The sequence below is a fragment of the Netta rufina genome, assembly GCF_964035555.1.
Source record: "Netta rufina genome assembly, chromosome: 3".
In the NCBI taxonomy this organism is placed as follows: domain Eukaryota; kingdom Metazoa; phylum Chordata; class Aves; order Anseriformes; family Anatidae; genus Netta; species Netta rufina.
The window spans coordinates 57,511,637-57,537,370 of NC_140125.1; the positions used below are offsets into that span (position 1 = coordinate 57,511,637).

At 42.3% G+C, this 25,734-nt stretch overlaps 1 protein-coding gene across 1 annotated transcript in view; it reads right to left on the reverse strand.

Moving 5' to 3' along the window:
- Nucleotides 1-1,067: 1,067 nt before the first annotated feature.
- Nucleotides 1,068-25,734, reverse strand: part of EZR (ezrin) — a 34,936-nt gene continuing 10,269 nt past the window's right edge. The window contains exons 2-13 of the mRNA XM_084285196.1: nt 20,501-20,584; nt 15,951-16,046; nt 14,483-14,757; nt 13,603-13,686; nt 12,819-12,965; nt 9,322-9,418; nt 5,989-6,152; nt 4,952-5,082; nt 4,276-4,436; nt 3,882-3,974; nt 2,769-3,017; nt 1,068-2,509 (exon numbers count right to left, since the gene is read on the reverse strand). Coding sequence (XP_084141322.1) covers nt 2,345-2,509; nt 2,769-3,017; nt 3,882-3,974; nt 4,276-4,436; nt 4,952-5,082; nt 5,989-6,152; nt 9,322-9,418; nt 12,819-12,965; nt 13,603-13,686; nt 14,483-14,757; nt 15,951-16,046; nt 20,501-20,584 — 1,746 coding nt within the window. The 3' untranslated portion in view covers nt 1,068-2,344. The remainder of the gene's footprint in view (nt 2,510-2,768; nt 3,018-3,881; nt 3,975-4,275; nt 4,437-4,951; nt 5,083-5,988; nt 6,153-9,321; nt 9,419-12,818; nt 12,966-13,602; nt 13,687-14,482; nt 14,758-15,950; nt 16,047-20,500; nt 20,585-25,734) is intronic.

Genomic DNA, 25,734 nt, shown 5'->3' on the forward strand with positions numbered 1-25,734 from the left:
GAAATTACTGCACGACTTTTCCTCCCCCATGTGTGATGTTTTGAATTCAAGTGGCACATACCCATGCCAGGTCTGGGGAAAAGGTGCACTACAACAGTATCTACCCCAGGATCTGGGGAGTAGTTGTACTTTTGAAGGGAGGTGACACTGAAGGTTGTATTTTTCCAAAAACGAAGGCTTTGTTATCTGTATCTCTAGGTGGGATGTATGGTTAGTATTGTTTCTTCAGGAGTAACAAACTCTGAAACAGATGATGCTGACAAGGCACTAGCAGACAGATGGTTTGCAGCTTCCTATTTCTGGGTATAGAGTTGGAGTTACTTGAACACAGATTAGAATACTTCATAGGGAAAAATTCCTATCCTTAAACTTACATGATTTCATTCTAGCTTTCATGCTTCATATGTGACCAGAGAGGAATGGAAAGTAGATAATTTTTAATTGTTTGCTGTAAATTAGTGATGCTAGCACCTCTATGCTTCAGAATTACCTCTAGTGCCCATACTACTTCACGTAACCCTAAAAAGCTTCTACCTGGGTGGCCCACCGATCTTTCAACTGTGTGCTGTACTAGAGGTGCTTGCAAGCAGTTAACATGTATAAATTCTCCTTCAGTAGGGGAACACAGGGCATCAGCTTGTAAAATAAATGTGGTTATAGAAAGTTCCTTCTTGTTCTCAGCTGCTGCTGTGAACCAGTATTAACAAGCCTGACTGATCCAGGTGGTGTATTGGCACAGCCAAACTTATCACTTATTCAGGCGAACTACTGGAAATGCAAGCTTAATGCCAACTGCCCTGTCAGCTCCCTTTGCCTCAGAGGAAGCAGTGTTACAGGCAGCAGAAGCTTTGTATTTACAACCATAAGTAGTGCTGCTGTTATGTACCTCTTTTCCCTGTGACTGAAGGGAAGATTCCAGCATGGGTTACCCTTTCTTTTCAGACCAGCACGGTGTTTAAGGAAATAGAAGTAAAAGATAGGGATTCACATGCTAGCCTCAGAATCTTAGAAACCAGCATACCTTACCCAATATCCACCCTACACAAGAAACACTTGACTCCAACTCCTTTGTTACTCTGCAGATCTTTTATTTAGATGTTTGCTGCTGCAAATAAAAAACCACCACACAACGAAACTCAACTGGAGTATAAAGCAGCATAGATGTTGTAAATGGAAGAGAAGAGCTGACAACATACTGTATCTCACTTTCTAACAGATTTTCAAGGAAAGGGGGAGATTAGTGGGGAAGGAATAGTCACAGAAATGCTCTCTAATAGAGAGAATACAACTGTGATATAAACAAGCAGTCCCTTCATGTTTGGAGTCTGAAACTTTAAATCAAACATTTAAAAAATTAGAAAATTTGTTAGAAAAATAGGTGCAGTAAAATTGTATATATTGGATCATGTGTACATATCAATTTTTCATCATTAAGTAAAAAAAGTGATCTTTACAAATAATGCTTTATAGTAAATAATCAGTTGCACTGCAGACTACAGTGTTTAGACTTCTTTACAGATGCAAGTCTCATTAAATCTGAAAAGTAACAAAATATACAGAGCAAAACTATTTCCCTTTTAAACTAGTACAGCAATCCACGTATTGCATATTTTATATATATATAAATACTACACTATAACTGATCAGTAATGAAGCTGGAATGCAAACACGGTAGTGTATTATTCCAACAGAGTATCTGCCTAGTTGTTACGGAAGGAGGGTGTCAGTGTTCCTACGCCACACTGGTGAGCTGTCACTGCAGAATACCTCCAATTGAGCACAGTAACCAGAAAAAGCCTTATTCCCATGCAAAGTAGTTCTGAGGTGTTGTCAGTTCTTTTGTTTGTGTATCAGGGGAAGGTGGGCATGAAGACGAAGGAAAAAAACAGGGTGCATGCACAAGCACACACACAGGTGTTTGCAGTTCCTGAGTTGTCTTCTCAACTGTTGGACTTTACACTGTGACTGTAACACAGACATATGGCACGAAATTCATCCACAGTTGCTTATTTTTAGACCCAGCTGAATCCAGCACCTGCACAGGACCCGCATCTACAACTCGATGCAGGTTTGTGTTGCTTAAAGAGAGATGTGACATAAGCATAAGGCCTTTTGGCACTAAGCAAAGGCATGAGCAAGTTACCAGGATCAGTGGTACGATGAATTTTAACTATACCAAATTTAACACACAGGATGGAATGAAAGGGAGATGCAAACACCTCTGGGTTTAGAGGACATTTGTTAAATATCATAGTAACCCCTCCTCAGGGAAAACAACAACAAACAAAAACACAGCATTAAGATCTGCCTTTCCCACAGTCTTGCTTTCTTGTTATAAGCATCATTACATTGCCTCAAACTCATCAATTCTCTGCTTGGTGTTGCCTTGCCGGATTTGTCGCAGTGTCTTGTACTTGTCACGTCCCTGCCGCACGTTCTCTGAGTGGATAATATCATTTTGGGTCCTCTTATCTTCATCTCTAGCCTGTGCCAGCTCATCTGTCAGTGCCTGCAATAAAAAGAACATTACAAACAGATTACACACAAGAAGCTTCCAGCTCATGACAGCAGTGATTTTGATGAGATTTAACAGTCCTTAAATGACTGGACAGATCAGTGATCTGGACACAACGTATGCTTCTCATGAACTTCTGCTTCTTGTAAGTGAAGAAGTTATCGTGCTTTGTGTATTTAACCAAGTGGTTAAATGATCCATTTTCCAGGAATAATTTCTTTCATCACTTTCCCTCCTCCAAACATTTTCTTACCCTCAACTGCCTCTGTACACGCTCGTTCTTCTCAGCCTCAGTGATGCGCTTCTCCTCGTTGCGGTCGTTCCTGATGCCCTCACTGGACAGCTCTGCGCTGAAGGCAGAGTACTCGGACCCCTCGTCGTGCAGGTTATCGTGGACGTGATAGTTCACGGTCTCATAGACAGGTGGGGGTGGAGGTGGAGCAGTCATTACCAGGTGCAGTTCCTCCTTTGTCTTTACCAGATCCTCCTGGGCTTCCCTTGCCTGGGGAAAAAAAAAAAATAAAAAAAAATAAGGAAGATTTTAATGCATTTCTTGATTTAAACAAGCTTTATGAACACTTCAATGCTTATTTTCCCAGTTTTGTCATTCTACAATGTAAAGCAAGAAATCAGGAATTAAGAATTAAGTCTCCAGCTGACAGTACTTTGTTGCCTTCTTGAGCAGATTTTATTTTTTTGGCTAGTGACAGTAGTATTATCCATGGCATAATATGCAGGGTAGCTAAATTAAGAATATTCCTCCAACAAAACAGTTTTTCCTAAACCGTTTTGTAGAAAATTACAGTTACCTGCAACCTGTTCTCCATTTGAAAAAGTGTAGGTTGTAAATATGGGTTCCAGAGAGCAAGAACCTAGACTCCTGAGTTGGCACGTGCATAACTACAAGGTTATGCAGTAGGAAGACAGCTTTCCTGCTTCTTCAGTGCTTCTACCCCCCTGTTCAGGCTGCAGCGATAGCTATGTGGCACTGGGAGCACCAGACATCGCCAGCCTCGCGTGGTTTATTCTTGGTTTTACTGTGTCTAGTTATGCAGTTCTCCAGACCCAGGTACCAGGAAGCCACTGACAGCAGCCTCAAGGCTGGTGCCCTCTCCAAGACGATCACATTTCTAGGTTTTATACGACTCCCGTTTTATATTTTGACTAAAAGCTTGTTGAAAGCAATGTTTTGGAGGCATACTGCACACTAACCACAAGGCTGGCCTTTTCTGCTGGTGCATGGATGCGAGTCTCCACATATGACAGCTGAGATCACATATGACAGCTGAGATTACACCAGGCTAAGCACCACGGTACGCTCTGCCCACGTGCAGAGCTTCAGAGCAACTTTGATGAAGATACTCACTCTGATTTGCCATTCTTCAACCTCGCTCTCTTTACGCTTCCTTGCCTCTTCCAGAAGTGCAATCTTGGCTGTATACTCTGCGAGCTCTGTAGCCTGTTAAATAATACAATTGGAATCATAAGGACTCAAAAAAAAGCCACAAAGAAACATGTTTGACTGAGAAAAGACCCAAGTATTATACTCCACTCTAATAAAGAATGAACAGGAAATTAAGAACAAAAAGTAGGTTGCTTGTGATAGAATCATTGTGGCACTAGCATCTTTCTATCAGATGGTCCAGTACTTTATTGCACTACATTTCTATTTTATTTCCCCCTGGAGACTGAGGCTTTGCCTTATTCAAAGGGCACAGTAACATGCCTTTGTATCTCATCCACAAGTGACTGGCTCTTACCAGCTGTTCCTGGCTCTTTATCTGGTCAATAGTCTGTCTCTCCAGCTCTTCCTTGGCTTGCAGAACAGCCAAACGATCAGCTTCCAAACGCTCTGCTTCCTCCTGGGCTCGTCTCCTTTCCTCCTCCAGCTTAATAGCTCTCTGGATCTGGTCTGAGAGCTCTGGGAAAAGACAGATCAGTGCTGTCAGTCCACAGGCCTGGCCAAAGCGAAGACAGGCTCTTAGGTAACGGCAGAAGTCACAACAAGCACATGGCTGCAGCCTATAAGCTCTTCATTACAGGACCAGATGTTGGTGTCTCCAGCCTGCTCATCTATGCATTGAAACAGAAGCTTCCATTTCACTGGAAAGCCTTGTTCCCGAAGTACTATTTCTGTTAGTTGTTAAGTAAAAAGCACTTGAGAGCTGAGCTCTGTTTCTCTCTGCTGCAGAGGGCTTATGCTACTAAAACCCTCTCAGGTAACAGAGGAAAACAGAGTTGGTGTGACCTTCAATTCCCAGTTAGATTAACAGATTTTGTGACTTTTATGCCTTGAATGATCTCAGCAGTGCATGCATGTGTGCATTCATCCATGGAGGTAGATACTCGTGTGCCTTGCCAAGAGACCCAGTGTCACCAGCTTTAGGCTGTGGAACCCAACACACATGACCTGGTCAGACAGTCCAAGTACTTTACCTTTCTCTGCCTTCTGAGTCTTCACTTCATACTCTTGTAGCCTCACCAGCAGCTCTTCCTTCTCCCTCAACATTTGCTCTTTCTCTCTCTCAATCGTCTCCCTCCTCTTCTTTTCGTTTTCTAGTTGTTGCCTGTGAGAAACAGATTTCATCCTTGAAGCTTGCTTACAGACACAAGCTACAGCAAGATAAGAAAAGTTGGCTGGACATCTCTCCCGACAGTTCAATGGGAAATGACCATGAGACTGCCACAAGAGGTGTAAGACAGAAATGCTTAAAGCCATTGTCTTGGGTTTGCCTAGGACAGAGTTAATTTTCTTCGCAGAGACTGACACAATCCCGTGTTTGTATTTTTGATGAAAATAGCAGTGATAACACACGGATGTTGTAGTTGCTGCAGAGCGGTGCTTACACACAGACCCAAGGTCTTTTCTGCTCCCCATGCTGCCCGGCCAGGAGGAGGCTGGGGGTGCCCTGGGAGCTGGGAGGGGACACAGCCAGGACAGCTGGCCTGGGCTGACCAGGGAGATATCCCAAACCATGTGGTGTCATGCTCAGCAGCAACAGCTGGGGGAAAGGAGGAGAAAGGGGAGGACATCCAGAGCAGTGGTGTTTGTCTTCCCAGGAAACCACACACATGATGAGCCCTGCTTTCCTAAAAGTGGCTGAGCACCTGCCTGCAGATGGGAAGAAGTGAATGAATTCCTTATTCAGGAGAGTCAGGAGAACCCCTCTGCAGGTATATGGCTGCCCACAAGAGCCCACTGACTTCACTGGCACACCTCCTTGAAGGTCCAGCTCTCAAGGCTGCAAACAGGAGAGCCGATTGCACCGGTCACAGGTCTGAGCCAGAAGAGTGATTCTTATGCTCCCACTGGCACTCCAGATACCCTGCAGTGCTGCGAGCCAGAGCTCTGGGGCCACACACACACCTCACTCTAAGTGGGATGGGCCATAGCTTTGCCTAAAGCTACCCGAGGAGCCCTGGCAGTTCTGTACATTTAACTCTGCCTCCCCACTGTCTGCATTCACGCTCACCTTTCCAGCTGTTTCTGGTGCTTCTCCTCGCGGGCCTGGGCTTTCATCTGCTGCACCTCGATGGTGTCAGGCTTCCTGCGCCGCATATACAGTTCATGGTTGCCCATGCAGAGCTGCAGGATCCTCTTGTTAATTCTCAGACGAGGGGCGTAAAACACAAAGTCCTGGAAGAGACATCGCACAGTCAATTTTTTGACTGCAAACAGATCATCCTGCCACTAATGTCGCTGCAATCAAGGCACATACACATGCTATTTAAATATCTCAGCAAGGACCACCAAGATTATCTGAACCAAAGCAGTTTGTTATTTATATAATCCATCTCAAGCCTACATAGAATTGACAAATTACTCTTCTAGAAAAATATACTTTTAGAGAAAATTAAGTGTCTCAAATGCATGCATATGGAAGACACTACTGAACCGGACCTGCTGCAGAAGACTCTTGGTTAGTAGGTAAACATCTGGGAGACTCACAGACGTCTACTGTAAAGCAATTAGTTTTTAAGTTTGCATGGTTTTGTGTCTGAAATATAAAGCATGAAACAAAAAAAGAGTCTGCATTGCAGACTCTTAAAGTAACATCAGAATTTCCTGATCTATTTGTTATCAATACTCAAGATGCCATCTATGTGTTTTTTTTTCCACAGAAGAAATGCCACCATGCAAAATTACCCTCCAAAAGCATTCTTTCCTCAGCATGGCACTTTTTAGTTAAGTTGACTGAGGCCATTACAACATTGAAAGATATTTTTTGAACCACCAAACACACGGACTACTTTGAATATTGTGTTAGAGACAGTAGGCAAAACACATTCTGCCATTTCTGGTTCTGCAAAGAGAACAGCCCCAAGTTTCTTATCATCTTGATTATCAAGACTACTACAGGCACTGTGCAGCAGGCTAGATCTTCAAAACACAAATCTAATAAGAAAAGGATACGGAGGACCAACTTCATTAGCTGCCTAAAAACTTTGAGTCCACAATATTTTATACATGCTTAGGATCCTGTCTGAACTTATACAATGAAAAAAAATCCACATTATTCTGCCTCTATTTGCATACTACGTGGACAGTGATATAAGTACTGGGCAAGGTACCAGATTACCAAAGAAATCAGGTACCCACTCCTTAAGATTACTCTTGTCTGGGCTGCCTCATTGTTAGCAAGAAGCGGAACTGAGGAGGAGCAGGCAGAAGCTGCGTGCATTTGCATGGCAGCAGCAATCAGGTTTTTAACTGCCTGAGTTCAGAAACACAATTTGTGGCTATGTCTGAAAAAGCTAAAAGTCACACCAGAAGCAATGAAAAATGCTCTAAGTCCTGTTAAGATGAGCATGAATTTGCTGACAAAGAGTCATTTTCTTCAAAGCATTTTTCTTATTCACATATTGACTGTGAAAATGCCATCAGCAAGGTGTGCGGTGCCCAAATCCTGTCAGAGGCATTCTGAGCGGCACACATCTCATACTGCTAGCTGAGACTGTAAGCTATTCATCTGCCCTCCTATTCCTAATAAGTAATTTAAAAAACAAATGGTTTGTGTACATTGTGAGAAACAGATCCTATCTTCAATCTAGGTTCGCTTCCAGTGAAAGCAAATACTGAGGGCACAGACGGTGGCTGCATTCATCATTTAATGGCATTTGTGTAAGAACATAAAAGAATCTCCCTCTCTTTCTCATCATCCCCCTGGTCTAGCACAACTGCAAGCACTGCAGCTTGATATATTAAAAATGTGCTAAAGATGCTGGGGTATGTGGGCAGATAGGGCTAAAAATTAAAAAGCTGACGCTGGGCAAGGTGCCACAGAATGCTACCCCTTGAATATCCATTTTAACACTGACATGGATGATTGTCCAATTTAAAGGGGAGCTTCCATCTCACATCTAGGGTAGACTCAGTATTTTTGCTTTATTTATGAATACTTTACTTTTTGAAAAGAGATGCAAACAGATGAAAGGATCTAGACAGCTTCCTGACTGTTCAGAATTAGTGTCCATATAAATTAGTGTCTGCATAAATTCTTCTTTCAGACGTATTTTTAAACATAACACCACCCAGAGGGAAAAGGACAACTGAGACAACAGAGAAAGGAATCATAATTGATGTTTACAATGTTGACACCTTGCTGTATCAGCCTCTTGCAAGTCTCCCAGTTCAGATTGTCAGATTTACTGTTAGGGAGTGGAAGGAAAGTTGTGATCCGTAATCAGGAGATTAGTATTTTGTACCGTATACAACACGTCCAAAATCACAAAGGGGCTCTTCTACTGAGAAACGTGTTCCTGGGGAAGACACCTTTCTACCTCTGTGGAGTTTTGCTGGTTCTCACTAATAGCATCAAGAAAAGCCCCTCTCCCCCCAAACCCCAGGTTATCATCTGCAGGAAAGGATGCCTCCCCAGCAGCCCTGCAGCACACTGTGTGGTAGCATCATTCAGGTCACTGGGAGGATCTCTTCCTGTTAGAGGGATTCGTAAGATACCATCCTTTACCAAAGCCAAGCTACTTATTATTTCTCAGGGCTGTATTTATCCACCAAGGCCAAGGACTGGGGTGGAGGAAGGGAAAGAGGAGGCCTTTCTCAACTATTAGAATAGTTTCACAAGGCTGACGGAACAAGAAACACCTACACCAGTTATTCCACTTCAAGTTTTCAGCAGCTCAAAATGGATCACAAATTCTTCACTAAAATAACTGAAAATAGGTGGGAAAACACTGAAAAGTAACATTCATGAGTAGCTATATTTAAGTTCTTCACAGAAATCATGTTCTTACTACTTATCCCAGTATTCAAGTAAGTCAACGAATATCATGGTCCTTAACTTACTTCTAGCATTTCTGTAGGGCAGAAGTGAGCATTAAATGCAAAGCCATATGTATACACGTGGCTTTGCAGTAACATTTGCATGACCTTTTATTTTAAAATTAAACAACAACAACAACAAAAATCAGCTTCTATGCACGGAAGGAAATGAGGAGGAGTAGTCTCAGAGTATAATCCAGCTATACAGAAGACTCAAGACTAGCAAAGAATCTCAGATTTAAGTCTAAATTTAAGATTAATAAATTTAAGATTTACGTCTACATAGTTTGTCAGGGGAAAAATGGCGACTCTGCACCCATAAAATCCTTGTCTTTGTCCATGTTTAATATGGCCCTAAGCCCTTTACCTAAACTACACAGAAAAATGGACATCTCTAACAATACTGATGCTCGATTTTGCATCTAGAATATCTGCAGCTTTCTTCTCTACACAGACAACTTTGTTTTGAGATGAAACAGTATTAGCTGCTGATATGCAGTATCCAATCCATTTTCAGTATACTTACAGGTGCCTTCTTGTCGATAGGTTTTATAACAAACTTCTTGTCATTGAAGGAGATGTTTCTGATTTCACTCCAGGGGAAACCAATCTTTGGAGTCAGTCTGGAAAGAAGAGAAGTATTTTAAGAGATGTTGCAATGAACTCTTTTTCCCCACGTTACTTCTAAAACACAGACTCAGTGGGATGCAGCACTTGACACAGTTTGCCCAGCAATGAGAGAGAGAAGTAGCTGAAACAAAACCCCATAGGGAGCAGCAAAAGATGCCCAATTGCCTCCTTTACAGAACCTCTCCTCATTTTGATCAGCCACCCTACTGACCTATGCATTGGGGCTGGTTTAATTACATGCCCTGTCTTTCAGAAGCAGATGCACTGAAGAACTATCCCCAGTTCTTACTTATTCCCTCCCAGACCCCCTCACAGGTCCTCAAACAAAATCCAGATTAGCAGAGCCCAGTTTAGAGTACCTATGCTGAACAGAATCACGTTGACTGAAGTAATTAAGGAGCAACTCAGCAAAAGATCTGTCACAGGAAGGGCAGAAGGAAAAACCCTTTGCACAAGTTCAGCATCACAGCACTCTTTTTAAAGCCCTGACTTTATTAGATCACTAGAGCCTCAGCAATGCTGTGGTGTAGGCAATGCACTTTAGCATCTACCATTAGGCCTCCTTGCTTCTAGAGTTAAATGACATGCAGAAGTATGATTTTAACACAGAAATCGGCATCTGTTCTGACAGACCACATGATGAATGGGGTCTATGGGTTGTCCAGATTCAACAGCCAGAAGCCACACACGCAGCTTTCTGAAGCACTTGCTGCTTTAAGTCCATTTCTTTGAAATCAGGCCCTAAAACCCCCAGCATGCAGAGTTGAGGTGCATGTCCCGCGCTTCCAGAAGGCTTCTGCTACATGATGGGAGGCGTAAGCTGAAGTAACTCACTCACTTATTCTCCTCCATCCCCTGCATATAAGTCTACCTGCCTGTTTCATCACTACTGTGTTACAGCTAGCTCCATGATCCTTTCCTTCACTGCTGAGGCACTGGGCAGGCATAAGGACAGTTGGTAGAAGCAGATTTTTTGGTCTTATGTTCCCTGCCACAGATTACAGGCAAGGCTAGTAGGGGAGAGAAGCCTGCTATTTCCTTCCGTGCAAGCTGCTCTTTCAGCCCATTCCACTAGTTGCAACGCCTAACTTCACACTCTGGTCTCACAACAGGCTGTGCCACACGGCTCTTCTGAATGTTCTTCTGAAACCATCACAACAATACAAAGGCCAAGTTTCAGGCTCCCACCTTTCCCTCGCTGCTTATGAGTTCAGGTCTGTTGGTGTACTTAAGATCTCCAGTGACAAATGAAGCTTAAAGATGCAATTTTACTTTTTTTTTTTTTTTTTGTATATGTTTAATGTCATGTACTTCTTTTGTTGTTCCCTTATCAAGGGAGGATAACTGCTATCTCTAGAGAACAATTATCAAGAATTGGGTCTTACACAAATACTAATACCAACAAATAATCTTGCTGTTATTATCTATCCCCTCCTCCCCCCAATGTATATCTCTTTGGCACACTGAAGTGCTGACAATTATTTCTAGCAAATTGGTTGAATTCGTGACTGTTTAATGTTTAGTGCTTAAAGAAGCATACAGCATCATGGTGAATCACTCAAGCTCTGTAAGAATACTTTCTATATATCTTACCAGTTAAAGCTGGTAATTTCGGATGAATCTGCCTCATCTAAATGATGGAGAGCTACCATGCATCACGATTTCATTGGACCCAAGCATAAAATAACCTGGTTACTTTTGATCAGAAGTCAAGAATAAAGTGTACTCTCTTCAGAATTTACCATTTCCTAACTTTTAACTCAACTGCAAGTTTATGCAATAGTGTGTCTGTGTAACACGAAGTAAGAACCATACTGGAAATGGTTTGATTAGGCTAAGATTAAGCAATTACTCCAGCCTCCTTCACAGTACCTTAGGAGTTTCAGCCCTAGATAATACAGTATGAAATTAACCGAACTATTTTAGTTGTCTGAGTTCTATTGCAGATTCTCCTCCTTACTGCATAGGAAAAGCTTGAAAATACCTCGTAGCAGAAGACTGACATACACTAAGTAGAGAGGCTCGCACACCTGTATCACAGTATCATTTTCCTCAGGTTGAACTCCAACAATGAAGCCTTTGCTTTTCCACCTTTGCCCCAAACCCAAGATTCTGCACGTACAAGCCACAGGTGGGGTACACACTATCATTTTTCTAGTCCTTGTATCTGCTCAAAAGACTTAATTACATAGTTAGCAAGAGTTATGGCAGAAACAAGCAATTTACTCCAGCACTATATTTGTTTTGCAAACGCTCTTGATAGCTCTTCAGTCGAGGGCTGTATTCTGTCTGCTTTTGCAGCTCGAAAAACCTGTTTGTGAGACCGTGGTTACCTAGCATAACTAGTCATTCAAGACTGAAGTATTACATGAGCGAAACTACTTTTCTTTCAAGTGACACTCCTTGTTTTCCAGGTGACAGCACATATTAGCATTGCAGAAAACTCTGCATTTCTCTTTGCCATCTTAACAGAAGCTCCAGAAAGTTCCAACTAATATTTGTGTTGCATTCAAAGCTTTTTGGAGGCAAACACACACAGCAGGTGAAATCCCCTCTGTATTACAATGACAGCCTGTTACAGACTTATGACATGATACCAAGACTTGGAACACTAAAGAAAAGAAAAGCACACAATCCAGACAGAAACCCTTCCTTTAAAAAAAAAAAAAAAAAGAAAAGGGTATTTTCAGTCTGCCTGTCCCCTTCAAACCATGGTATATTAGAAGGGACTTGTAGGCTTAGATACAGCTGCTCTCACCTTCCTTTTATGTTTATTTATAGATGTAGTCTATTATTTCCCACCTACTATCCAATTACTAATGGATATAACAGAAGGGTTGACTAAAATTCAGTGTACTTCAGCAAGACCTCATTTCGTTCTCTGGTTTGTGGTCAACTCCTCCCTGGATTCTGGATATGACCTGGCTTTGGTTTCACGTCCACCCCATTACCTTACTTTTTCAAGAACAGGCAGCTGTACATGTGTCTATCATTAACCTCAGTATAGGAATGGCCTCAATCCTAACACTGCAGATTTGTTAGCCTATCTAGGTTCTCAAACTGTGTTCACTGCTGGCATACCTGGCAACCTGACTAAAGGAAAAGCTTGGTTAACTCCTTATCTTGGTGTTCGGGTCTGTATCTGCACTTGCTTTACTAGATGACATTTTACAACTGACATCTGTTCTTCTGTTAGCAGATCAAGCTACAAAGATCAGGAAAGTCATGAAGGCATAAATGAAATGAAGTGCTTGTCTCCTAGCACAGTTTCACCTCCTACAGGACAACAAGCAAGTTCTAAACTTTGCCCTGATCATGTAAAATGAGAAATGCCCTTTGGCTCCCACACCAGCCCTCGCTCCAGTAGATCAGAGGTGAAAACAAAAGCCTTACTTGTCATCCTTTTCATAGATGTTGAGCCCCAAGGCATCAACTCCCAGCCAGAGGTCAGTTCCTTTCTTATTCTTGATTTCAAAGTAGTTGATTCCATACATCTCCAGGTCTTGAGCAATCTTCAAGTATTCCAGCATGGCATTCTCTCTAGTTGAGGCAGGAAGGAGAGCAGATGTTAGTCAGATAAATAAAAAGCTTTACTGGAAAGAAAAAGCCTTCAGGGAAAAAAAAAAAAAAAAAAAAAAAACAGCAACTTTTCCTAAACCAACACAAATGCAGAAGTTAAAACTGAACATTCAGCATTTGGGATTCACTTCAAGAGTTGTGTTACACCTCTGTTCACACACACATTCACTCTACTTTCATTTGCCAAGCCCTAGTATTTCTAGACAGGAAGCTGCCAACTTTCATCTCTTCAAGCGTTTATCCCTGTCTCAAGACACCGTCAGTGGGAAAGGTACAGTACCTGAACTTTCCCCATCTGCCAATGCAAATGCTTCAATGAACTTAAGGTTAGAGACACACCTTTACTTTTATCCACTCAGTCATCACTGATGCACACTGTACCCAGGTGCCAGATTTTTCAGAAAGCTATCTAAGAGACTGTTCTCAGCACCAGTGTGGAAATCTTACTGAATTTTACCATTTGCTTCAATGTTAGACTAGAAAATACACACCAGAAGTGCCCCACACAAGTGACTCTTGGAGTCTGTTACAAAAGCATGTTGTAGAACTGCAAGCTTAAGACAACTAACCAGCAAAGTTACCAATATGAAACACTTACTTGAGCATACCACTGTGTTCAGCATGCCAAACCTGGATCCGTTCTTCCCACTGCTCTCTGGAGAGTTTATGCTGATCCATCACCCTAATACATGGCAAGAGATATCAGCAAGATTAGACTGTGTTAAGCTATATCCATTGATGCCTCTTTGCTATAGATCCACCCATGAAGTCTTACTGAAACTAAGAGAAAGAGCCTACCCAGCCCAAAGATGTACTCTGTGAAGCAGAGCCATTCAGAACAAACAAAAACCACCTTCATTCTCTGTGAAGCCTTTCTGGTCACTGCCCAGAGACACGAGAGGAGTAATGCAGAACATTGAAAGTAGAATCACATGCATGCTGCAGACACCAGAGGGTTAAAGCAAAGCAAAAGTAGGTGTGGTGTTTAATTCTGGGAATAACACCGAGTGCCATCACGAGGTTATGACACTTCTCCTGTGTGGGGATGGACCACCTATCTCGCCTCATTACACACTTTTCAGATATTAGACATTTTTGACTGTACATTTTGATTAACAACATTAAGTTTGGGTTGCAGGGATAACGTTCAAAACTGATGCCTGCTCTTTCCTTCTTAAAGAGGAGACATGCACACTGTCAGTTACCAGCACAGCAGCACTGTTGAGGAAAGAAAGATCAACTGTGTATTTCCTCTCCTAAACTCACCCAACTACCTTTCCCTAAGCAACCCCAAACAGACAGCATAAAAATGTACTCACTCGTAAAGTTAACAGATAGAAATAAAAGGAGGATAAAAACCACGTACATATAGCTCAAAAAAAGTATGTTTTCACTGAAACTGTCTATGTAACTAGAATGCAAACTCTTGACCTTTTTTATTATTATTAAAGGGAAACTGAGTCAACCAACTCCTTTACCTTTGGGGGATCAGACGCTCTGAATTGAGGTATCCAGGCTTGTGCACTTCTTTGTTGTAATCTCCAAACTTGGCCTGCACAGCATAAGAGCCAAGAAGAACTGCTGTTTCAGGAGGACAGTAGATCTCATCACTGAGGATCCCTTCCTTCACCTGCAGGAAGAAGAGCTTCTGCGTGATGTCCTGTATCAGCTCTTCAGACACATCTTCTGGGAAGAACTTGGCACGGAACTTGAACTGGAGGGGATTCTCCTTTCTGATTTCTTGAGCAGACACCTGAGGACAGAGGTGACACCACGACTAAGCAGGGTTGTAAACAATACAGCAAACTGCTTCTACACAGAAAAGGGGATTTAGGGCATTTGCCTTAAAAGGCATTAGTTTTCAAAAATGTGTTTCTGCAGTAATCTGGGCCCATATGCTATAGTGAGAACTCTCAAGCACACACAGGAGTACTTTCACCTTCATTCATCTAGAGGCACAAAAGTCCCCGCAGAGTTTGGGCTAAACACACTCCAGCACTATATTAATTACTTAAGAAGTCAGTCTCTAAAAAGGGAGGTACAGACATACTCCCTTCCATCTGTTTTCTTTCACTGAGACAGAGAGATATCACTTCAGAGTGAAACAGCTACCTTCTGCCCAGCGCACCTCCTGCTAGCTGTGCTAGCTGGCATGAGATAAAGAAGGTGCAATGGCCTTCACACCCTGGGAAAAAGATTCCAAGGCTACACTCCACAGGCCTCGCACAGTTTTACATCAACCAAGTGTCTGACAGTTAATTGTTATCATTCCTTGATTCCAGCTGCTCACTTGTATGAGAAACCAGGGAAGATGCATTGTGTTTTCCAAATAAGCCAGAAAAATTCTGCTTGTATAGCAAACCTTACTGAAAAATGCAGGATTCGCAAAGTTGCAGCAGACGGCCAACCCATCTGGTATTGTATGTGTTTGACAGAACAGCCCCCTTACACTGAACAGGTAAGTCACTGGCTGCCCCATCAGGAAAAACAGTTCATACCCTCATAAGAATTGGAGGTTCATGAACAAGAGCACATCAGAGGTATCTGAGCTCCATGTTACAACTGCCCAGCCTTGAAGCAACCTACCTTTCTGATCTATGCAGCAACCAATCCTGCACAAGCAGAGATTAAAACTGTTATTAGTCATGATGTTCCCCCAGACACATGAAGCTGGCTGTTTCTGCACAGTAAGGGACAGCATCAAGCTGCTGCTGCACATAGGATGAATACAATAAAGCTTTACACCACTCACACAGAGAGAAAAGAGCAAGCCTCCACCATGCCACACCTCACACAAACAGTTCCCACAGAGGTCACGAAGTTCTCTTCAGAAATAATCCTTAAATTATGCATATTAAAGAACGATAAACAAGTGGAGGGTTCATGAAGTCACAGCCAATAACACATCAGGAATCATGTAAGCTTTAACCTTTATTCAGCAATTACCTTTTTATCTAGCTTCAGCCAAGTCTGGAATCCCTTGTTATCCACATACTGAAGACCAAAGTACCACACTTCTCGCAGACCTATTGTTTTAACCACCTATAACAGAAAAGTAAAGAAAAATTATTGCAGGGAGCAGTTCACCTGTAATTCTTTCCTAGATATCCTTGCAAGCCCCACACCCACTGAAGCTGCAGGCAACAGTCTAAACACACTCATCTTGCATCTCTTAATTTCGTCTCGTCAACAAAAATACACTTAGAAGAAGATAGCAATGTCATCAGCTATATTCATATATTGTACATACCAACCAGATAAAAGATCCAGAAACACCCTTGTTGACTGGATTGTGCATTTACTGGTGAAAATTGCCCTGTTTAGACAAGTTCCTTTTCCTCAGTAGAGATAGCTTAAAAGTCCCCAACCTCGCTTGTTATTATTCTTCAGTAGTTTGCTGCCAGCTCATCTGCCTGCAAAGCCATGCTCTAGGCAGATCTGTGATCTGGGAAGATCCACTACACACATCTGGATTATTTCCTTGAGGGGCAAAGTAGCCCCTCACACAGTGATGTGGGCATCACCGTAGGGAGCTCAACTGCGTGGAAACAAGAGGGCTTTTTTGTTTTTAAAAAATATACTTTGCAACTTCGGGAAGCAAGACAAACTCACGGATGTAGTTACATGGACTAAGATCTCAAACAAGGGTCTGTTTCACCCTCCCCGTGTGTAGTACTGCTGGAGACACTATAGCCAGAGAGCAGAATTACTGGAACAACGTTTGTGCTAACTGCATGCTCTTTGAGCACTGCAAACATTTTGTTCCACAGCTCAAGACAATGATTTGGGGATACTTAATTAGTTTTTGCTGTAGCTTCCGTTTATTTCGCTTACCAGTGAGCTACAAGCTGTAAGTTTGTACCCAAGGGCTACCTGGAACTGGTAAGATGCACCATGCTGGCTATCATTCTGAGAACTGCTGTTTATATATGCCATTTTTCAATTAACAGGTAACTTACAAGGTTTAGTGATATAAGCAGACCAAGAAAATTGAATAGATATTAATATGAAAAACATCGCTAAGCACACGCCCCTTTCAAAGACTACAAAGGTTTGTGCCTACTAGCTGAGGAAATGGAGTACCTTCCTAGCTGAGCACTGGGCTGTTTTCATCAGGCTATGATTTATACATTCTACTTTCTATAAGCAACTAGCTACAGTGAACTAGAGTTTGTGTAAAAAACAACAAAAAGAACCCCACAGATCTGTCAAAGAAAAAAAAAAAAAGGAGCTGAGCTCTGAAAAAAAAAAAAAATCAACTTTTTTGACTGAAATTCCTTTCCCCTTCTTTCCTAAACTGGCTTGTTTCACCATAGAAGTACCAAATTTTCTGAAGGCAACATGCATTTTTTTTTAGAAGGATCAGAACCAGGCTTTACTCAACCTAGCAGAAATGCAAGGGTATGTTGAGTGCAGTGCAGCCCATTGCACAAAAATAGTGTTGCAACACGTTAAAATGAAGAGTTGCACAGATCAAGCAGTTATCAGGTCATTATCTCTGGCATCTCTTACAAAGAAAAAATACTCCTCTATAAACCAAGGGAGCTGGAAAGCTTACAGAAGTTATGACCCCTCAAGTTCTTCCTAAATCATAAAGGCAAGGAAACAAAAAGCATTACACTCAACTTCAATTTCATCACTTGGGGTCAAATACCAAGAACAAAGATGAGACTGTTTCAGCCTGTATTCTGGGAAACAGGTTTGTAAAGCTTCCTCCGTAGCTAAACAAACAAAAAACTAAGAACCAAAGCGTTTCTCAGATTCAAGATAACTGGGGGGAGGAGAGGAGGTTATCCACAAAAATGCACAGAGGAGCAAATCTTGAACCTGCCCATTCTGCCCAAACTGACAAAGAAAATCTCAAAATTGTGGCTGGAGTTTAAGGCACGTTCACTCAACAGAGACAGGCAAGTTCTCATTTAATGAAGCCTTTCAATTCTCAGTCATTTGATGCTCTCTTGATCAGATTATCTGCTCAAAAGGAATAGTGCAATTGCTTTAAGAAACTAAATTAGCTGATGGGCTATAGGAATTGGCATACTTGTGCTCCCACATAAGGCACTGGCTACCTCAGTACTCTTCTGAAACTGCTGGTAACACTCTCCTCTCCACTGGATTTTCTTCCCCTTGTTGCCAGAAAGGTGCAGGACTGCCAGGACCAGCCAAGGCGGTGTACTCGAGACAGCTCCAGAGACCACTCCATGGGTTCTCAGAGCACCTCAGATGTAGCTGTGGCTTGAGCAGAGGCTTCTCTATATTCAGAGGCTTCACTATTTTCCCCTTCTGTTAAAAGGGAGTTATGATCTGCCTTACGTGCAGCATACATTTAAGACAGCAAAGCCAATAAAGTACCGTGTGGTCTTTAAAGACAGCCTTTCTTCTTCAAGACCCTTTCCCCCCTCAGTGGTTCTGCAGTTCACGTTGGGCCAGTCCCCATTTCAGGGAAAACCTGTTGCCTCCGTAGGCTTTATCTGGGTGTAAATTCCATCTCCAAGATCAGGGCCCAGTGAAAGACGTGCACAGCAGAAGGGGAGAGGGGCTTCAGCTGCTTGAGTTTGTGCTGCAGTTATACCAAAGTCTCCTCTTGATGTGCACAAGTACAACCCAACAAGGTACAGGCCACTGGTAACTTTCCAATCACACGTTTTAAATCCCAGCTACAGGATGAAAGGACCAAGTCTCCATGAGGTGATTTTCCATCCCAGAGCACACCAAGTACTACAGAAAGCACAACCTTCAGAAATTCAGAACTACCTAGACAGTAGACTAGAAGTATCTTGGATCTGAAGAACCCTGCCTGTTTCCATCTTCTCAGGAGTTTGTGCTTCTCTAGTATCTCTTCTGCCAGAGAAAATACCCTGACTCTTTACAGATAGAAACATAACAAATATGTGGGACAAAAAACAACAACTTGTTGAATCTTTGTCATCAGGAATACAGGACATATTCATACTCTCTGGTCTAGGCATTGCTTTTAAACACCTAGCTTTTAGACACTTGGATTGTTGTACCCTCAGAGATGAGGGAGTCATGCTAACCCAAAATGAGGGGGGGGGGGGGGGGGGAGGGAAGAAGTTACCCAAATGCAATGGTAGGCAGCAGGCAACAGAAGGTCAAAAACTAAATGCTGGTTCCATAAAAACACACATTTCAGATGCACTTCACCAAATTTCCAGTGAATACTTTAAGTTTATTACCACATCAGTGATAATGAAAAGGACTTACTTAGAACTAGTGCTAAACAAAGAACGTGTAGCACTCTATTGCATACTGCAAAGTTTCTCAATGATTATAATTTAGTTTCCTCCTTTCACTCCAAGAAATAAAATGACTTTTTTTTTTTTTTTGAGGGGCAGGGGAGGACTTCTCACCACAATCTGTACAATTGCCATAACACTTAAGTTCTAGCTAACTCATTGAAATGAGAAACTACCAAGAAAAACTTGGAAGGAACGAATGTTGTTTAGCCAGCTTCACCTACTTGAAGCTCAACCACCCTTTGCTATCAAGGCTAGCAGGGGACAAGGGGAGAAGTGCAAAGTAATTGCTGCAGTGCTTCATGAACAATACGCCTAAGTATTCACAAGTCTGCATAGATCAAATTAGCTTTCAGTTTCAGCAGCAATATTTAGAAGCAAGCCCTTCATTATTTATTTTTTTTTTAATACCAGATGTAGTTGATTTTTCCTTCTGAAATCTAGATCTTATATCAGTTTTATAAGGGCAAGGTACATAGGATTAACGAAATTCCACAAAGTGCTCTTTGTTTAGTTTAGTTGTCTTTATCTGACCTTTGGTATGTGCATCTCTAAACAGACCTGTATATTGTTAACGTAGTCACAGGACGAGTAACAGTAAGAGTGGGGAGTCCCTTGGAGGACTCAAATCCTCCACTTCCTCAGGAATCCCTGGAGGCAGACTGGACAAGCCTCTACTCTGTCCTGCTGCATACAGGCTTCTTGAAAGGTGCGATGCTATAGCTTCTGTATGGTGATCAACCTTCTATTTTTCTAATAGTGTGGCAAACTCAAACATCTGTGGCAAGTGGCAACCTCAAACTCAGCTTCTTAATGAATCCAGCTGCACCTTCACCAACTACCCAAAGACCTGATTCTGAAGAGTTTTATGTACAGGGACAACACTTGAACTTGAAAATTTAAGTAATGAATAAAAGCTAAGCTGTATTTCAAAGCAAGAAGTACATTTTTACATACTACCTACGCTGTCCAGATCTAGACACCTAGACTTGTCTAGATGCCTTATGAGACTTCATCACCCAACACTGATAGGAAGACAGGTTTCACTGGAACTTAACTTATCTGCAAGAATCTTCACTTATTTCTTTCACTGTGATGGAGTTTAGAGAACTTAGGAACAGGCCCCTTTGATCAGGAGGTAGAGAAAGGTAGGTTTGGAATTCAGTCTTAAAAATACATTATAGTCTCCAATATACTCTGAATTGAAGCAAAAAGAGCCCACACCAACACTGTACTGACCTGGTCAAACAGCTGTTTGCCTGTAGTGTTCGGCTGGATGGCAAACTCCAACTCCGCATCCACAGTAACAACTCGAACATTGATCTAGGGAGAAAAACAAAAAGCATTGTTTTAGGTACACTTAAAGCTATTTCTCAATGTTAACACAGTACTTTGCGTACAATACAGTCTCCATGCTGTGAGGTACTTAACCCTTATGATATACACACTTAAGATTAGATTTTTGTTATCGCACAAACCTGCATTAGATTTTTGTTATCACATCAGCAAACTTAATAGGGACACTGACTTAGCTGTCTTATCCAAATTGCTCTGCAGGTTTTCCTATTCAATGCAGAATTGGATTTGTCTTTTTAGGTTAAATGAGGGGGCATCTTAGAGTTGTCTGTCTCCAGGCCTAAAGCCCCTTGGACTAAGGGTTTCTGCAAGCACACAGCATAGCTGCCTGCAGGCCATCCCTTGGATTACAGAAGGCCCTAATGACTAAATTAAATTTGAGACTTATAATTTAACTGTCATTATATTAGAGCTGGAATTAATCTGGGGTTTTAAAGGCAAAAGGCTACAGATTATTCTTATGAAGCAATCAGCATTTAACCTGAAAAGCATTCATTCTTCCTGTCATAAAAATCTACTCAAAGTAGCAGCAGTTGTGGGTACTGACTGATACCATAGGGCATGGATTCACTTACAGCTAATGCTGTTAGGGAAGAAGCACCTTGGCCAGACTTGTTGCAACGACAGAAGAGTGCAAGACCGAGGTCAGCATTGTATGCAGAAGACAAGAGAGTTTAACTAATGACCAGAAAAAGTCTATTAGCAGTTAATCAAGAGACCAAAGAAACAACCAAACTTGCAGGGAACAGCATAACGACCAGCAAGGTAGTGACAAATCAAGGGAGGACAGTATGCTTAAGGCTTTCTTCCTGCACCTTAGGAACCGAAGGTTTCCCAAACAGTGTAACCAGTGTAGCAAGGGAAGGGAAGTTCAGATACCAAATTCTCAAGAGCGGTAAGACTGCAATTCGAAGATGTGACCTTAAAAAGCTCCTGTTGCTTAATCCCTCTCAGCAATAAATCCCTAATCATATTCTAATCCCTTCCTACCCCCCTCAAGAAAACATATGCTCATAATCCGCTGTTTTGTGTGGTGCAAGTTATTTGTACTCCTGGCTACACCACCACAGTAGGTATAAAAACGAGTATCACCTTACAAATTAAAGGAATTGAAAGGACGTGCTTCTCAAACCTTACCACAAAAGGTTTGGGCTGGTGGCTGAGCACTGAACTCCAATCAGAACCTGGATGCTCATCTTTTACATTATTTCCTTAACTTTATTAGTTTTAAAAAAAAAAAAAAGGTATTAAAAAAGATACTCCCTATTCTAAAGGAATACCCTATATTACTTCAACTCTAAAAGATCCTTCTGGATACAGTCCCCTTCTTAAAAGATCAGCTACACAGCAAGCTAGTTAGTGCTTAGACCATCCACCTGCTATATCTTTCAAAAATGTTTTTAGCATTAAGACCAAAAAGGGAAGTCATCCCCTTTACACTTCAGTTGTGTAGTCATAAGCATGGAGAACATAACTGCTTGGTCATCGAAGAGCTCCCAAAGACACTTGGGGAACGTGGTAAAGGTTAAAGGTTAACTTCTGTGCTCTCCAAAGGGCTGAATGACCAGCAGGATACGGAGGCATTCCCTGGTGTGCCATCAGACAAGCCCTGAGCCACACAAGAGGCAGACTGAGACAGGATATCTAGCAGTTGTCATTTCCATGAGTAGATGGCTTCTTGGAAAAATCCTTTGAGCCTCCTCCTTCCTTCCATATTACATCCTCTTGCTTCTCATCTCCAAGCCTGAGCCTGGATTTCGAGAAGAACATAATGGTTTTAGCAGTATTTCTAAGTGTATGTCCTACAACCACTTCACACGAGCTTTTAGCACAGAGAAGCTAGTAATGAAGCAGGCAACCAGAGCTTAATTCACTCAAAACCCTGGTTTGGGCACTCTAAAAAAAACTTCTACGTCTGTCAGGCAAAGACGAGATCAATGTGGCATACAGCTCAGACTGTAAGAAACCCCCCATGGCACCAAGACGATTAAATCAAAGCCCAATGTGAAAAATAATTCAAGATATTTGCTGGGAGGGAATGACTCAGACTAATTCCTATCAGCAACAAAAACAGCAAGACAGTTAAGAAAACTTTGACAAGTGAAACTCTACTTAACCCATGTAGGCAAGGCAGGCCATTTTTTAAGATCCCTACCAGGTCCCAGCAGTATCCCCGGACAAAAATTTAAACAAGCAGTTTTTAATTGTTTCAAAACAGTGAGAGGGGAGAGATGGCAAAGAGGAGTGCATGACTTCCGCATGAAGTAAGTTTTAAATGCACATAAGTGGCTAGAAATCCTAGGCAGAAAGATGTAGCTTCCCAATCCACAGGCTCATGCCGTAAAACTTTGATTATACTTCTATGCCCAAGACTAACACTTAAATCAAAAACAGGGCCTTAGAGGACTGGTGTGTTCTGAAACATTACAGAACACAAGGCTTTCATCTTCCTTTGTCCTAGGATGCATAAAATTACTAAGAAATTCGATCCAGAGGGGGTAAAAATAAACAAACATGCAGTTGAAAACACAATGCCATTTGCATTAAAAGGAAAATAAGCTCCGTGAGTCATAAAGACAACAGAAACTGAAGAGTTTATTCCACAGAATTACTGAATGCTAATTCCACGAATTCAGGCTGTTCAGGACAGACCGTTATCTACATTTCCAACTGGGACAGGAAAGTGCAAGTAAAATTAAAGATGGACTGGAGAGACCTTTAAAATAAACTTTATATAATCTTAAAACAATGGAGAGTTCCTGTACTAGAAGGCGCAGTAGTTAGAATGGGATCTCCCTTTCTCCAGCAGTGCCCTCGAGTCTTACTTTTTGTTTTGTTTTCTGCCCCTTGAGACATCTTCTCTAACACTAAATCGGGAGATCACTCTGTGGGGCGCTGCAGCCTTTTGGAGACAGCACCATGCAGTATTTAACTTGGACAATGAAAAGTGCCATCTGAAAAACAGATTCAGAAAACTTTTTCTTTAAGGAGGCAATGTGTTGCCTACCAGCTAAGTTGCAGTATCTCTGTGCAAGACCTAAGACCTAGAAAACAACCCAAGACGACATTGCCTCACCCCCTCTCTCTCCTAAATGAGGAAATCCCAGGTGTGCTGGGTGCTGTATATGCACAGGTAACTTTTTGACTAAAGCTTGACTCTTGGCTGAAACCAGAGACTGATTCAGGACCAACAAGCTGTAGGCCAAGAAGGCATCTCTGGAGTTGACCATCTATCTCCTGATGTTGAACTGCTCTATCGTAAAACATCCCACGCTGAAGGGGAAAAGGAGGGTGGAATGAGGGCGTGGGTGGGTGGGGAGAACACCGCATGTACCCCATACGCAGCAAGCCACTGTGGATATTTTACATACTGATGCTTGAAAGAAACCCAATTGCACAAGTTCACAGGTCACTGAACTGTTTTATTATACAAGTGAAGTTTTGCAAGTCATTTTAAATACTATACAATTTATTTCCATAAGATAAAGGGCAGTAAATACCAACCTTTACACATATACATAGAGAAACCAGTACTTTGTGTGTTCCATGTTGTCATTACGCAGCTCTAAACACCTCTGATAGCGCTCAGGAATGCTTTCTTCCTCTTTTCAAGGAGAGGTAAAGACCAGAATTTCTTAAATAGCAGGTTTGCAGGTACAAATGCTAGTGAAGTACCTCTCCAAGTGGTGGCAACTAGCACTCTGTAGTGGAGAAACCTAGCTAGGATGCCTTCTTTCTTCAGTCGCTGGGAAATCCAGGTAAGCAGCTAGTACACATAAGCAGACCCAGCACAGAGGGGACAAGGGGCTGTTGAAGTGCCGTGAAAAATGTGTCTGCGGGCCTATCAAGGCTTCTTGAACGCACCCGAAGTGTCTGTACAGCACATGGGCGTGCTTGTGCTGAAGAAATACAGCTGTCTTAACAAGAAATAATTGAAAACAGTAGTAGCAGGAATCAGACCAAGTCAGCCTGGCTTGCATCCTCACTTCTGCAGGTTCGTAAGCTATTTCTGCTCCTCCACCACACACACAGCTCCTATTGTACTCGTAATAAATAACAGGCAGGCTTTTTGCCCCGAGTTGCAGAGCGCCCGCATGGATGGAGTAATTACATTTCAGCCGTAGCAACCAGACCTGTTTGTAGATGTTTATACCGATTAGGCATCTGGTAACAGGAGAAGCAATTTCACATAGCAGCATCGGGAAGGGCACTGAAACTGCTCCCTGTGCCTCTGCCTTCCACGTATTAGCAGCGTTCATTGATTCCAGGCCCACCCAGAATGAGGGAACATCGCCAGCCCTGCTCGATGACAGCTACTGTGCTGCTAACTGATAGAGTAACTACAGCTCCTGCAGCTCAAATGTCATTTGGAAAAAAAATCAGCTTTGTTTAGGTGAAAAATAAAAAAATAAAAATAGATGTTCCAGAGCTCAGACCCAACCTGCTAATACCTCAGTGTCTCCGCTCCTCTGTCCTCCACAAGTCACTGAAGTCAACAGCTGGTGGTTCAGGGACTGCAGAAGGGCAAGGAGAGCTCCGGGTGACAATGTTGTATCAAGCCAGCAGTCAGCTCTCCCTGCTGCAGGTTGCCAAAGCATGACTCCCAGCCTGACCGGCCTCAGCACCTTCATCTTGCTGGGACACGGATTAGGGACGTGCACTCTGACCTTGTCGTGGCTGGCCAACGTCTTGGAAGTGGGACGTGTGTGGGCTGGAGAGCAGTGAGTAAGAAAATGTGGTTAACTACTCTCACAGTCCCTGAAGATGGAGCACACTCACAAGTCTGCACAGAGCAGCCAGTGGAAAACTAAACCTGTTTAGGAGGCCAGGGCTAGAATTCAAAGATTTTGCGAAGTCTGAGAAATAGATGCAAATGCTACATGTGGGAAGGTGAGAATGGACAAGAAACAGACAAGGAGATGAACAAATTACAGGCTTTCAAACAATGGGCTGTTTGCCCCAAACCAGCAGGACTGTAGACAAGGATGTGGTCTGTTATTAATCCCCCCAAGAACAGCGCATTTCCTGGTGTGATGCTATTGCAGAGAAAGAAAAATTGCATTCTTGAGGGTATTTGTCACCGGAAGCATTGCTGAAGATGACTACTCTGCTCTGCT